The 16546-nt window shown below is 40.6% G+C and overlaps 1 protein-coding gene across 1 annotated transcript in view; it reads right to left on the bottom strand.

Annotated features, from left to right (window-relative positions):
- Positions 1-16546, bottom strand: part of LOC127576271 (von Willebrand factor D and EGF domain-containing protein-like) — a 199871-nt gene that overhangs the window by 15941 nt on the left and 167384 nt on the right. Inside the window, exons 20-23 of the mRNA XM_052026761.1 lie at positions 15486-15650; positions 10125-10661; positions 7368-7463; positions 7143-7238 (exon numbers count right to left, since the gene is read on the bottom strand). Coding sequence (XP_051882721.1) covers positions 7143-7238; positions 7368-7463; positions 10125-10661; positions 15486-15650 — 894 coding nt within the window. The remainder of the gene's footprint in view (positions 1-7142; positions 7239-7367; positions 7464-10124; positions 10662-15485; positions 15651-16546) is intronic.

Here is a 16546-nt window from a genome sequence, read left to right as displayed (position 1 = left end):
TTCATGTTTTTCTTTTATTGCCAGTTTTTGCTTGAGAACATATTTTGGACAAAGTACGTGATTACTTGAATTTTCCAATTTTTAAAATGTCTGGACTTTAATATTAAACTGGAAATGACTCATTATCTAATAAAGTAGAAAAGACCAGGACAGAGCTCTGAATCCACGCAGTTAAAATATGCTATGAAAACAAAAACTAATCCTCAATCTCTGAGTCGTTTGTCAAGGGAAAACAACTTGTAATCCTTCAGACAGAGCTGCAACAGGATAGAGGGCCAAAAAAACAAAGATCCCTAACTCTGTGAAAGGACAAATCCCAGGAAAGGAGACCGCAGGAAGTATCAAGAAGTTAAGTGGACATTCTTTTTGTCTTCCTGTGCCACTTGTAAGCTGCATTAATAGAATAGCTTCATGTTACTTCTACAGAAAGTGACGGCAGCTTTACCCCTCTGGAAACCATTTTAAGCTTTTTTCCTTTGCAATAGAGGAGGAAGTGCTTTGGCTTCCAGCATTTCATGGAGCATGTCCTGTGCAACTACATGCTTTGATCACTAGCAGTATTTATTCAGGGACTGAGCCAGATTGAAGAACAAGTAATGAATCACATCAAGAGCAAATAAAATTGGTAGCACAAGAAGGAAAGCATTGCTAATGGGAAAGTTAGAAACCTTTCAACTGCAAAGATGATGGTTTAAAGAGAGGACTGGGGTGTGGGAGGGAGGGATAAGTGTAAAGTTAGAAGGGCGTACACATCAAAAAAACAACGGAATGCATGTGTGATCCATGATCTATGAAATGTCTAATACTAGAGGGCATGCATTTAAGGTGAGAGGGGGAAGGTTCAAAGGAAATGTGCGGGGCAAGTGGTGGATGCCTGGAATACGCTGCCAGGGTTGATGGTGGAGACAGATACTATAGAAATGTCTAAGAGGCTCTTAAATAAGTACATGACTATGCAGAGAATGGAGGGATATGGACCATGTGTAGGCAGAAGAGATTAGTTTAATTAGGCATCATTACCCTAATTAGTTCAGCACAACATTGTGGGCCAAAGGGCCTGTTCCTGTGCTGTATTGTTCGATGTTCTAAGCATGCATGTAACATATACATAAACAATGAAGTAAGAAGCTGCAGATACTGAAAATCTGAAACCAAATCAGGAAGTATTACAACACTCTTCATCAGAGGCAGTAACTGTGGAGAGAGAAAAATTAATTAATGTTGCACAGATGCTGCTTGACTTCTGGGTATTCCTAGCATTCTCTTTTGTTTCAGATTGCCAGCGCTTGCTTTGTTTGTTCTCGGTCTCTCTCTCTCTAACTGTTGGCACTAGAAGCAATTATGTTATCCGGAGAACCTTGAGTTCCATTCTATCATAGATGTCCTCTTTATCCTCTCCACCCGGACTCCCCAGTGCAACTTAAACACGATTGTTTTCCTGTTTTGGTGAAGACCATTGATATGAAACATTGACTTGATTTCTCTCTCCTCAGATGCTGCCTGACCTGCTGAGTGTTTCTGGCATTTTATGCTCTTGATACATATAAATGTTTTGGGCTGTCAACATTGGGCTGGATAATGCCACCATTCCTCTGCACTCAGGAAAGCCCTGGACCAGCTGAGTGACAGATACTGGTGAATTTGTCATTCTGCTCCATTGTTGCACTTCAGATGGAAAGTGGTGGAGCCTGAGCAGGAAATATATTGGGGAATCTGTCCCTGTAATTACATGGCAAACACGCTTTGTGTAGGGCTGGGGTTCCCATTAATCCAAATGGGAAGTTGTGACTTGGAGTGCTGAATAAATTCCTTCTTTTTAAAATTTTTTTCACTTTATTTTAATTTCTCATTATAGAATAATAGAATTGTACGACATAGAAACAGGCTGTTTCAGCCCACCCCACCTATAACTACCATGATGCCTACCTACATTAATCCCACATGTCTGCATTAGGCCCGTATCCCTCATAATCTTTCCTATCCAAGTATCTGTCCAAATGTCTTTTAAACACTGTAATTGTATCTGCCTCTAACGCCTCTCCTAGCACCTCATTCCAGATAACTACTAACCTCTGTGTGAAAAACATACCTCTCAGATCTCCTTTAAATTTCTCCCTTTTCCCTTAAACCTGCGCCCTCTGGTTATTGCTTTGATGAGTTGTAATTAATTTTATTTCTTATTAAATTCAGGGATCTTTATAACATTATTTGCAGCAACTTTATTGGTTTTATAGGTTTCTAAGTATCAGGGACATTTAAGACTCTTAGAAAGCCTCACACCGGACCAGATGGCGGCATCAGGTAAAGGCAGAGGCAGTGGCGTTTGCTTCATGATTAACTCATCGTGGTGCACAGACGTGGTGGTTCTGTCTCAGAGCCGTTTCCCCGACCTGGAACATATGGCGGTCAAGTGTCGTCCGCTTTATCTGCCGAGGAAGTTCTCTGCCGTCATCCTGATAGTGGTGTACATTCCACCCCTGGCAAGTGTCAAGCTGGCACTGGAGGAGCTGAGCACCGTGATCAGCAGTCACGAGACAGCGCACCCTGATGCTTTCCCAATCATCGTGGGGGACTTCAACCAGGCCAGCTTGAAGGAGTCTCTAACAAACTACCACCAACATGTCACCTGCGAAACCAGAGGAGCCAAAACACTCCATCACTGTTATACCACCATCAAGAATGCTTATCGTGCCATCCCACACCTGCACTTTGGCAAGTCCGATCACCTGGCTGTACTTCTACTCCCAGCACATAGGCAGAGAATGAAAACCGCAGACCAATGGTGAGGATCGTGAAGGTATGGTCAAAGGAGGTGGAGGAGTGTTTACAGGACTGCTTTGAATCGGTGGTCTGGACCATACTCAGGGATTCATCTTGGGATCTGAATCAATATGCCATGGCTGTCACTGACTTCATCAAGACCTGCGTGGATGAATGTGTGCTGTTGAGAACATACTGTGTTTTCCCAAACCAGACGCCCGAGATGAACCAGGAGATTCGCAGTCTGCTGAGGCTTAGATCTGTGGTGTTCAAGACCGGCAATCCAGAATCCTACAAGAAGTCCAGGTACAAGCTATGGAAGGTCATTGTGAGAGCAAAAAGGCAATTCTGTGTGAAGTTAGAGACACAGTCAGATGCATGACAGCTGTGGCAGGGTTGCATTCCATTACTTCCTAAAAGGTGAAACTTAACAGCATAAATAGCAGTGATGCTTCACTCCCTGATGAGCTCATCACCTTTTGTGCATGCTTTGAATGGGAGAATAACACTACACTTGTGCAAATCCCCACAGCATCTGGTAACCCTGTGACCTCTGTCTCCAAGGCTGACGTCGGAACATCCTTCAAGAGAGTAAACCCTCGCGAGGCGTCAGCCCCCAACGGTGTACCTGGCAGAGTACTCAAAATCTGTGCTGACCAACTGGCTGGAGTGTTCAAGGACATAGTCAACCTCTCACTGCTGCAGTTGGAGGTTCCCACCTGTTTCAAAAGGGCATCAATCATTGGTGTGCAAGAAGAGCAGGGTGAGCTGCCTCAATGACTATCATCCGGTAGCACTCACATCTGCTGTGATGAAGTGCTTTGAGAGGTTGGTCATGGCTAGAATTAACTCCTGCCTGAGCAAGGACCTGGACCCACTGCAATTTGCATACTGCCACAGCAGGTCTACAACTAATACAATCTCACTGGCTCTCCACTCAGCTTTGGAGCACCTAGACAACAGCAAAACGTACGTCAGGCTGCTGTTCATCGATTACGACTCAGCATTCAACACCATCATCCCCTCAGTAGTAATCGACAAGCTTCAAAACTTGGGCCTCTGTTCCCCCCTCTGCAACTGGATCCTTGCCTTCCTTATTGGAAGACCACAGTCAGTGCGGATCAGTAGTAACATCTCCTGCTCGCTGACAATCAACACAGGTGCATGTCAAGGATGTGTGATTAGCCCACTGCTCTACTCTCTCTACACTCATGTCTGTGTGGCTCAAACACCATCTATAAATTTGCCGATGACACCACTGTTGTTGGTAGAATCTCAGATGGCAATGAGGAAGTGTACAGGAGTGAGATAGATCGGCTGGTTGAGTGGTATCACAACAACAACCTTGCACTCAACATCAGCAAGACTAAGGAATTGATTGTGGACTTCAGGAAGGGGAAGTTGGGAGAACACACAATAGTCTTCATTGAGGGATCAGCAGTGGAAAAGGTGAGCAGCTTCAAGTTCCTGGGTGTCAACATCTCAGAGGATCTACCTCGGGCCTAGCACATTGATGCAATCACAAAGAAGGCACGGCAGTGGCTCTACTTCATTAGGAGTTTGGGGAGATTTGGTGTGTCACTAAAGACTCTTGCAAATTTCTACAGATGTAAGGTGGAGAGCAATCTGACTGCTTGCATCAGTGCCTGGTATGGAAGCTCCAATGCACAGGATCGAAAGACGTTACAGAGGTTGTAGACTCAGCCAGCTCCATCATGAGCACATCCCTCCCCATCATGAAGGACCTCTTCAAGAGGTGGTGCCTCAAGAAGGTGGCATCCATCATTAAGGACCTTCCCCATCCAGGACATGCCCTCTTCACATTACCACCATCAGGGAGGAGGTCCATGAGCCTGAAGACCCACACTTAATGTTTCAGGAACAGCTTCTTCCCTTCTGCCTTCAGGTTTCTGAACGGTCCATGAACCCGTGAACACTACCACGTTATCCCTCTTTTGCACTATTTATTTATTTTTGTAATCTATAGTAATTTTTATGTTTTGTACTGTACTGCTGCTGCAAAACAACAGATTTCACAACATATGTCAGTGATAATAAACCTGATTCTGATTCTGAAGTAAGGTCCACCCTCAACTTCCTGTTAATGGCTGGTGGGGCATTGAGGGATGGTGTCCTCAGCTGTATGCCAGATGAAGTCTAGTCACCATTGAGGCATTGCTGCCCAGCTCCCTAGTCAGAGAGTCAGCTCAATCAGCCCTCCAGATCTGGTACCAGGTAAGTGCCAGCAGGGAGAGAGTCTGGGTGGCAGGCTGAATATTATGGTGACACTAAAACTGTATGTGCAAACTTTATTTCAATGAAAATTAAAACACTTTAAATCTGAAACATAAACAAAGTGCTGGAGACACTCAGAAGATAAGGCAGCATCCATGGACAGGATGCTGACACAGATGGTAGTGGCTTCCTACCTGACCTGGTGAATGTTTCCAACATTTTCTGTCTTTACCATTGCCTGTATGGGAGTCCAGTGATGCAGATCATAGATGTGTACAGAGGCTGCCTGAAATTTATACCATCACCCAGGCAGTGAAGACAAAAATGAAAGCTATTGCCTTTGGGAAGGTCTGTAAGTTGTTGTCATGAATTTGCATCAATTGATGCTTGTCATGGTATGTTACACAGTCTTAACAATTCCTGCAACATAAACCACTGCTAATAAGGTGGAAACGAAAGAGAATGGGTTATATATTACCACCTCAATTTGTCCTATTTGTATGGATAATTCCATTATTCACATCAGCTCTTAACAAATGTCTCTGAATTTACATTGATAATTTGGAACGATGAGAGTGGTAATGTGAGGTCAGAACATTTCTAGTCATCAATTTTTAATACTGCTCTGAAAATTCCTTCCCATTAAAAATTGCAGCAACCATAGCCAGCAGATTGTGGGGTAAGTGATGATATTTGGTTGAAGAATATCTTGGAAATGTTAATAAAATCCTTATACAGAGTTCTTCACTGATAATTAACTGAATAATTTACTGAATATGCAGAAAACCTCAATTAATAGGAAGGTAACTGAGCCAAAGGTGTATAACCCTTCATGTGCATAAGGATTTTTCTTCAATTGTATATGAGCCATTTACTGGAAAAAATATTGTGGTCTTCATAGCTGGATTAACATCTTCCAATCATTATTGTGGAAGTGATTCATTAACATTAAACAATTATTATTATGAAGACAATGTAGTTGCACTTTTAAATTGATAATAAAAACTTACTCTAAAGATGTGCAATGTTCAATGCAAATAGTTTCAATTTCATCAGTCACAGGTATCTCAACATGAAGCTGAACATTACAAATCATTTGTGACTGAACAAATTCGTTTTGCATTGCTGGTGGCTACATGGGTCATGGGGTGAGGGTGCAGTGCATTGACTCACTAGGAGCAATCTTACCAGTGAATGTGCTTAGGGGAACTGAAGGAAAGGAAAGCTGTCAGCATGTGCCACCCTTGACCTGGAGAAGTATTAGTCCCAGCCTTCATTTACATATCAGCTGAGCCCAACAGAAAAACTGCCTGGATACAACTCGACGAGAGTTCTATTGGATTCCAGGAGACTGAAACCCAATATTGTCAGCTTGTTGCTGGTTGATTACAGATTGGGTCAGGAGGTGGGTGTGATGATGGTGGTGGAAGGAAGCTATAAACAAGACTTTTTTTGACCTCTTCTGCTCCAGTTCTACTTTAAAGACAAATTTAGGCTGATGGGAAGGATACGAGTGAGCTCCCCTTACAGACCTGGGGTTAAAATTGCAGTCATAGTGGGATAGCGTTACTTGGATGTAATCTGCACACTTAAAGTTGCCATCTATTGGATTTTAATGCCAGACCAAAGACAAATCTGTCACTCCACTTTAACTGCATCCTCCTCTACCCTGTGATGGGAAGGAAGTGGTGGGAAAAGGGGAAAGAGTTAAAGTTGCTCTTACTCCAACTGCCACTCACAACATGAAAAAACTGCAGTAGATAAACAAACATAACACAAACATCTAAATTAGAAGAAAAGCATGCCATATGAACCTACCCTGCCATTTAATAAGATCACATCCGATGTGCTTGCAATCTTCTTATAGCTACTTATATCTGCCTTAAAAATATTCAGACTCTGCTTCCATTGCCCTTTGAGGAAGAGAGTTCCAAAGACATGATACTGACAGAAAAAGATTTGCCTCATCGTACTTAAATGGGCAATGTCCTATTTCAGAATTGTCAGAATTTCAATGATAATTTTATCCAGATATGAAAACCAGTTTCCAATTGCAGAAAAAGGCCAAGGTTTTATGGACGCACAAGCAGAGAGTTACACAACCCTCTTCTATGGATGAATGGGGAGGAGAAACAAATTGTTCCTACCGTCTTCACAGGTCAGGCCATGGTATCCCGGAGGACACTCGCACTTATCTGGTTTAACACATTTTCCCCGGTTTTTGCAGTCAGGTCGGCAGATTGCTTAAAAAAGGAACGGCCAACATAAGCAGCATTAAAATATTGTGCAATCAATCAGTCATAAACAACAGCAAAATTATCAACTTCAAATGATGAGAATTTTAATAGGTTTTTGTTAAGTGGAGTTCCTACCTATATGACAGTTATACCCAGTGTAGCCAGGCTTACAGCGACATGTGTTGGGAGCTGCACATTCCATATTCTTTCCACAGGGATACCTGCATATAGCTAATACATATCACATTTATTGTTTTTTGTTATCAAAAGTGCTTGCTGCCTAGAGCATGTGACTGAATAGTCAAGGTTAGGTAGGTATGACAGAGCAGCATTTTCTGGTGATGAAACAAAATAGGTTTGGACAGGGGTATGGGTGGGATGATGCTGATGGGATGGGTAATGTGCATAAAAGATGCTGGGAATAGGCAATATAGAGTGGACAATTATTTCAGGCAAAGATGTACAAGAATGAGACCCATTAGCATTATATTGAGAATGCCCATAATAGCAACCATTATATGCAGATTAAAATTATTTGTAAATTTAATGATTCTGGTGATGCAAGACATGAACAGAAAATTGTATTTCTGCAACACTACTCTGATTCAGAGTGCCATCTCACACCAATTTACAAAGTGATGGATAATGATTGGGCATTGAACAGAAAAAAGTCTCTTTCAGGCTGGAAGGATGTAACAGCCAACGGAATCAAAGACCTCTCCCACCCTGAACATTCTATCTTCTCCCCCCTTCCATTGGGCAGGAGATACAAAAGCTTGAAAGCACGTACCACCAGCTTCTATCCCACTGTTATAAGGCTCATGAATGGAGCTCTTGTAGAACAAAGATGAACATTTTACCTCACAATCTACCTCATCATGGCCCTTACACCTTATTGTCTACTTGCACTGCACTTTCTTTGTAATTGTGACACTATATTCTGCATTTTGTTATTGTCTTTTCCCTTTGTACTACTTCCTAGTTTTGAAATGATGTGCATGTAAAACATGCATACGTCATGCAATAATAAACCGATTACTAATGAAATGCCCAAGGGTCAGTTCATGGCCCTCAATTATTTACGATTTATATTAATGACCTATAAGAGGATGAAGGGTAAGGTATCCAAGTTTGCCTATGATGCAAAAAAATAGGTGGGATGGCATGTTGTGATGAGACTATTTTGATCTGCAACAGAATATAAATAAATTGAGTGAGTGGGCAAGATCTTGGCAAATGGAGTTTGACATGGGAAACTGTGAGGTCATGAAGTTCACTAAGAGGAAACTAAAGGCACACTATTACTTAAGTGGAGGAAGATTGCAGATTATTGAAGAGCAGAACTAGGTGCTTTTGTGCATGAATCATAAAATGTTAACAAGTAAGTGCAGCAAGAGGCAATGAAAACAAATGGCACATAGACCTTTAATGCAAGAAAGCTGCAGTTTAGAAACAGGAGAAGCCAAATCTGGAGTACCACGCACAATTTTGGTCCCCTTATATAAGAAAGGAGGGGACAGTCTACAAGTGATTCACTCAGCTAATTCCTGGGATGAGAGAGTAACCCTGTTATGAGCAGCTAAAGAAAGTGGATCTACATTCATTGGACTTTAGAAGAATGAGGGGTGATCTTACTGAAACACATAACATCCTTAGGGGGTATGGCAGGGTAAATGCTGAGATGTTTCCACAAGTAGGAAAATCACAAACAAGGGAACATAATTACAAAATGAGGGGGTGGACATCTAAACTGAGATGCTTAGGAACAACTTATCAAAGAAAGTGGTGAATCTCAGGGATCCTGTACCCCGAAAGGCTGTGGAAGCTGCTAGGTCACTGGGGGTATTTTTGAAAGATTGAAGGTTTTATGGAAGTGGCACAGAGGAAGTTATGAGGCCTGGGGCACAATAACCATGATCATGTTGAACGGCAGAGCAGTCTTAGGGCCCTGTTGGCCCACTTCTGCTCCTATTTGATTATGTTCTTAAAATGGAGGACAAAGAAGGGCTAGGAGGCCAAAAACATGGTTACAGAGAAAAGCAATGAATGGTGTTGGAAAGTTTTGTGTGCAGTTTGAAGGCACAGTTGCTGAAAAAGGAAATTGGCCACAATTGAAGGAGAAGCCTTCAAACAGAAACCTTCAAACCTTAAAGAGGAAACAAGCAGTGTGGGGTTAACTGATCAAGTAGAGGTATGTAACTGAAGAAGGTCTCTGAAATAATGTCAGAAAGATCTTCACATTTGTGTAAGACCTAAAAATTTGTCTTCAGGCATTAGTTTTAAATATGCATGGTAGCATTATCTGTTCTCTTGATATCTAGTTCCATTGAAGTCAATGGGATCAAATATTAGAAGGGACAACCAACATCATAGCTCCCCTTTGGATGTTTTCTTCATTGATAGGATGTAGGCATTGCTGGCAAAGCCAGCACTTTTAGTTTTGGCTCAACGTTAAGGAGGGAGCTTTCAGTTTCAAACACATTAGTGGATCTGAAGTCACATATATGCTAGACTGGGTTGGGTGGCTGATTTCCCTTCCTGAAAAACATTAGTGAAATAAATGTCTTTTCATGACAATCCAGTAGTTTCAAAGTACCAATACTGAGATAAGATTACCTTTTCTTTTTAAAAACAGGTCCCAATTTATTCAATTACATTAAGTTCCCCAACTGCCATGGTGAGATTCAAATTCAATTCCTGCATCAATGGTCCCAAATGCTGGTCGCTGAAACAGTAGATTAACCATCATATTATTGTAATCTGCTGGCAAAGGGTGAGTTTCTAACCCTAAGTGTGGCTATTACTCTGCAAAATTAGTTTTATGATTTACACTTCCATTACAAGTGCAATCCATACAAATCCTTTCTGCCAACATAGCACTGAATGCATTACCTTTACACGTTACCCCATCACCAATGTATCCAAAAGGACATCGCCCACATTTAAAGCTTCCAAACTGTGTGGGCTCACAGGGGACTCCATTAAAGCAAGGCATGTCAGCACAGGTGACCTTCGTTTTAGTAGGAGCCAACTCATTACCGAAGTGCGTAATGGAAACAGCTTGAGCTGCTGTTACAGCCTGCAGTGCTGAGGTGAAAGGTCGCCAAAACGTGGCTGCCTTTTGTGGAGCTTTGGGATGAACAGCCAGCTGAGATATAGTTCTAGAGCTCATGGCAGCTGTGCCTGTGATAGCAGTACCAGTGTCCTGTGACAAGGAAGCAATGGAAGGAGACAAGCTCAATGTTGCATAGGGCTTATCTGTCTTGAGAGTTGGAGGTGGTTTGGCTTTTGTAACTGCTTTTTCCATTGTTGCTCTGCCAGATATAGGAAAGTGCCCAAGAGTAGTTTTCTGGCTACCAGCTGGCAGGTTGCTTGGTCTTGTGGTGGGGGCCCAGTGTTGGTGAAGTTTTGATGCAACATGTGAGGAAACTAGAGAAACAGAGACAAAGAAAAGGTCACAAATATTTGTAGCATGATGCAAGTCTCCTCAGTTAACATTTCATCTTTTGAGAATGCAAGAAATTAGCTTGTCTTCACAGTGGAGTTTCTAATGTTAAACTCTGACAGTTTTAATGATCTGTCAACACTATGTACAAATGTAATCATACTCATTTGTAAAGAACTGTTACAAAAATATATGTTTAACATTGGAAATACTGTATGTGAGGATTTCAACCCCTGATTACCAGAGATCTTAGAAAAATTCATCAAACCCACAGTGTTCACCATCTCCTTCTGCCCACCAGTCCTATTATTTGGTACCTCACTCTTTGCATTCTGTTCAACTTTGTTATGCCTTTACCCATTGTGTGAACATCTATATTGATGTATGTCTAAAGGGAGATTGGGGATAGGGTATTTTCACTGGAATTGCACAACTGGATATTGTGTACACAACTCATTGTTTTCTATAGGCAAATTATAGGCTGCACATGCATAAGTTACTAATATACTTTCCTTATCTGTAGAAATATTTACTCATGTATGTGCTTGTGGACACTGTGAAAGAATGCAATTGTGAAACAGCTTTAAATAGGAAAAGACCTTCATCCCAACTAGCTATCTAGCCAAGATATTTCCTCAGTGTATTTCCAATAACCCTGAATCCCATTTCTTGACCAGAACCTTTCTAGTTGTATGAAAGATTGTTGAAGTAGTAACAGAATACAAGTTCACAATTGACATAGTTCACCGTTGTCAGTTCTGCATAGCTTTCCTAACTCAAGTATACCAGTGTCATCTGAAATCTCTCTCACAAATAAATCAGAGTGAAATTGACAACAGTGCATCAGTCCATGGGTTGTATTCAGGATGGGGAATACGTCCAGACTCATGGTAGACAGTTTAATGCACAACAAACATGTTCATTTACCATAAAAATAACTTACTTCAAGAGCAGAGAAAAAAAATGATTAAAAAAAAATCACAATTTCCACCAATAAAAACAGGATAATTTCTGCAGAAAAGCACACTGTGTGGAGATATAGATTGCATAAAATCCTTTTCTATTACTTACAACAATGCAGTAACTAGGTTTGATTGACAAAGCAATCACGCTAAAGTTTCTACTCTGACCGGGAAAGTTGCTGTCACTCAATACAACCGTTAATCAATCATTGCTCTTTCATGTGTAGTGAGTTCTTTCATGTTACACACATTATCTGCTCCACACTGTGCTATCATGCTTTGTAGACCTTTGCTTTAGAGCATTAGAGTATGGAGAACTGAGACAAGGTAATTTGTTCAGTATTTACATGCTGTAGTACATTCTGTTTTCCATCGTGTCCTTTACTCATAACCTGCATAACCCTGCCTATGAATTAACTTTGCTGTCATTAGTACCCTTTGATCATAATTTTAATGTGCTTGTCCATGTAAGACTTTGTAGATATTTCATTGGAATAATTATGCTTTTTCTTGTCTCAGATTAATCCCCTTCACTTGGACTGACATACCAGTATATTTGTTGCCACTTTCATCACATACATAGCTGCCAACCTCTACCAGAAGTCAGTGAGATAGAGGTTACTAGGACATTCAAATCTACTTAGAGTTCAGATAATTTTCACAAAAAAAGTAGAACATATCACATGCAAATTGAAGTTTGATATTTCACATGAGTTAATTGGGCTTGCAGCTTGTTTACTTGGATTTTCAGAAGGCCTTTGACAAGATGCCACACATGAGGCTGCTAAACAAGATAAGAGCTTATGGTATTACAGGAAAGGTATGAGCATGGCTAGAAGATTGGCTGACTGGCAGAAGGCAAAGGATGGGAATAAAGGGGGCCTTTTCTAGTCTGCTGCCGGTGACTAGTAGTGTTCCCCAGGGGTCGGTGTTGGGTCTGCTACTTTTCATGTGATATATTAATGATCTGAATGATGGAATTGATAGCTCTGTGGCCAAGTTTTCAGATGATACAAAGATAGGTGGAGGGGCAGGTAATGTTGAGGAAGCAGGGAGTCTGCAGAAGGACTTGGACAGGTTGGGAGAATGGGCAAAGAAGTGGCAGATGGAATACAGTGTAGGGAAGTGTACGGCCATGCACTTTGGTAGAAGGAATAAAGGTGTAGACTATTTTCTAAACTGGGAGTGAATTCAGAAATTGGAGGTGCAAAAGGACTTGGGAGTCCTAGTGCACGATTCCCTAAAGGTTAACTTGCAGGTTGAGTCATTAATAAGGAAGGCAAATGCAATGTTAGCAATCATTTCGAGAGGAGTAGAATATAAAAGAAAGGATGTAATGCTGAGGCTTTATAAGGCGTTGGTCAGACCACATTTGGAGTATTGTGAGCAGTTCAGGGCCCCATATCTAAGGAAAGATGTACTGGCATTGGAGATGGTCCAGAGGAGGTTTACAAGAATGATCTCAGGAATGAAAGGATTAATGTATGAGGAACATTTGATGGCTCTGGGCCTGTGTTCACTGGAGTTTCGAAGGATGAGGGGGGATCTCATTGAAACCTACCGAATATTGAAAGGCTTGGATAGAGTGGACGTGGAGAGGATGTTTCCAGTCGTGGGAGAGCCTAGGACCAGAGGGCACAGTGTCAGAAAAGGACGTCCCTTTAGAACAGAGATGAAGAGGAATTTCTTTAGTCGGAGGGTGGTGAATCTATGGAATTCATTGCCACAGATGGCTGTAGAGGCCAAGTCATTGGGTATATTTAAAGCGGAGGTTGGTAGGTTCTTGATTAGTAAGGGCATCAAAGATTATGGGGAGAAGGTACAAAAATGGGGTTGAGAGGGAAAAATAAATCAGTCATGATCGAATGGCGGAGCAGACTTAAAGGGGCCAAATGGCCTAATTCTGCTCCTATGTCTCATGGTCTTATGGAAACACATTAAAGGATTACTTGAAGTATGTTGTCATTGGCTGAAAGTTATTAAATATTATAGCTCACAAAATTACAATTTCAGCTGTATCTTTTGCAGTTTCATTTGAATGTCATCAAACAAACGTTTCTTCTATTTTTCAAAGAAAAAAACTTAATCCCTAGTGTTTTCATTAAAAAGATCTGCAGTGTATGTAAGATCATTTGTGCTACATATATTTTGTCAAAGATTGTTAGTTTCTTTGAAACTATTTACACAGTCCCTGAGCAGCCACTTCAGACATTTTTAAATGTTTGATATATGATCAATGTTAGTCAAGTGGATGCAAAGAATGAGGAAAAAAACTCCAACTCCAAAACCAACATCCAGATGGTAAGGGCTACTTCTCGACCTACACCTTGCAAGGTCACCATGTGGGAAAGAGGCTTAGCTCCTTGTAGTGGGTTGATGACCTGGGGGGCAGGTAATGGAAGGTCAGGGACTAGCTGAGCCTGCACTGCCAACATTTTCTTTTCACAGTTGGCATTTTCTGCGTGACTTTGCTGCGCTCCTGGCATGAGGAGTAAGCATGACCTCGGGAAAAAGCAGGGGAGAGGGGCACGTCCAAAAAGCTGAGTACTGCTGGAACTCCACCAGTAGGAATACAAATCAGTCCAGGATTTGAATAGGGAATCGAATTCTATAAGAGTCCAATTCAGAAATTTAAGTGCAACACCCACAATTATTTAAAAACATTCTTATTTTCTGCTAAAACAGTAATTTCACCCAATGGTATTGATTTAGTTGGAGAGAACTCAGTTCAGAATAATCTAGAAACTCAAGCTACCTTTTTCACCATTAGATCATTCAAAGCTAATTTGAAAATAGTGGAGGTAAATCATTGTGTCACAATGAATTTTATCAATAATAAAAAAAAATTGTGTGGCCTACAGAAACAAAAAAAAAGATCAATTTACCACAATAAGTGAATTCAAAATGCAGATGGAAAACACCTGGAAACAATCTCCTTGGAAGACCTTCAGTGGGTCCACTGATTTTCAGGTTCATGATTGTATCATGCCATTTTGATTCAAAGACCCTGGGTCATAAAGTATCTTTATTACTTGCTTTACCTGCATTATGGATTAATGAATCTGGCTTGCTCAAACTCTGGATATGTAATTATGTAATTATTTAAACTACTTTAACTCTTTTTAACTAATTTTCAGGAAATGGGTGTTACTGATAAGACAGGCATTTAATGACAGTTCCTAGCTTTCCTGTAGAAGGCAGTGGAAGGGGACTCCTTTTGATATTATAACCGCACATCACAAATGCAGGAAGGACTTTGACACTCATACTGATTGTTACAGGAAAACTGTCATCTAATGACAGTGAACAATGCTTGCAAAAATATTCAAAACAGAACCACATTGATTCTTATATCAACAGGGAGCAATGAAATTTGGATTTAGATGTTGGATCAGATCAGATCCTGATATAAATTTTAACATTTATTAACCCTGAAGAAAATACAGCCTATTCAAAATATACTCAGATTTTTTGATGATGATCACAGATAATCTAATGCATTAAAACAAATAGCATCTTCTTGGTTTAAAAAAAAGCAAAAATAAAACCTGCATATGCTGGAAATTTGAAATAAAAGAGTGAAAATGCTGAAAGCAGCTCAAGCAATATCTTGGGAGAGAGAAATAGAGTTAATGTTTCAGGTTGATCAGGTCGACTTAAAATATCTTCTTAATGCCTTATTAAAAAACAAAGTAACAATGGTTAGGATTAGGATAACCAAATGAACTAGTTACAGCATATGTAGAACTGATTTGATTATAAAACCTGTATCCTCTCAAGTAATCTTGCTCTAATTTATTTTGCACTCATGTATTCACGATTTTACAGTGCTAAAATCCAACTCACCAAACCGTGGAATCTTCATGCATGTCTGCCCAGTGCCAAAGAATCCTGCAGGACAACGACCACATAGAAAACCAACATAAGGTGGCTTCCGATCGAAACACTGAACTCCTGGGAAGCAGGGTTTATTTGCACAAGTAATTATGCTCTGTGGAACAGTGGTTAAGCCTAAATAAAAAACAGAATGCTGGCTCAGATTTAAGAATAGTTCATTAAGTAGAAACGCATCAGTAACCAAGCCATAAAACATACAAGCAACAGGATTAAACTTTTTAGAAACATGCTTCTATTAGTTACATTTGGATGGAGAGACCTTTTCACCTAGCATACCAACATTACAAACTTCCTATTACATTTTTACCAGCAACTGTCATCTGAGACATAAATTGAAAATCTCATCTGGAGAACAATAGTTCCCCATAAATAGGCTATTCTTCAATGTTAAGCAGGAACATCAAACTGGATAAAATTTTCATGACTTTTACTGTCTCTCATCCTCTTCATTTCCCTCACATTTCCTGTTCCTCGAATGATGGCAATCTGCAATCTTTCAAGTGCAAGTAGACAAACTTAAGGGTATGTAGTGCATAACTGACTTAACCATCAATCAACAGATCTGGTTTATCAGGTTACCTCCTACTGGCCTTTATTTTTCCGATATGCACTGCTCTAGGATCACACTGAATGACAGACAAATTTAAGGACTCACATTTTTTTTCCTGACCATCCATTCAGCTTCCTCAACTGCCTATCTGTGACCATAAAGGTAATCCCTGCTGCCCCATCACTATCAACTTAATTCCCCATTCCACTAAAATCCTCAGCATTCAATTCTATAGCCTGACAAAACTTGATGTCTAAATGTTTAATTCTTCTAAGAGACCACACCTTCATGAATATAATCTTCAAAAATTCCTTCCTTGATGCCTTTTCCTGGTGATTACCACCTCCCCTTCCTCTTCCAATTCTACTAATGCACTATTGGTTTCTAGATCTGAACATCCTTTCCCTGCAACCCCCTGATTCCCTCCAATTGATTTCACACTATTCCACAAATCTAAAAT

Source organism: Pristis pectinata, chromosome 1, assembly GCF_009764475.1.
Source record: "Pristis pectinata isolate sPriPec2 chromosome 1, sPriPec2.1.pri, whole genome shotgun sequence".
In the NCBI taxonomy this organism is placed as follows: Eukaryota; Metazoa; Chordata; class Chondrichthyes; order Rhinopristiformes; family Pristidae; genus Pristis; species Pristis pectinata.
The sequence above is the reverse complement of the archived record's forward strand: the minus strand, read 5'-3'. Positions and strand labels throughout refer to the sequence as shown.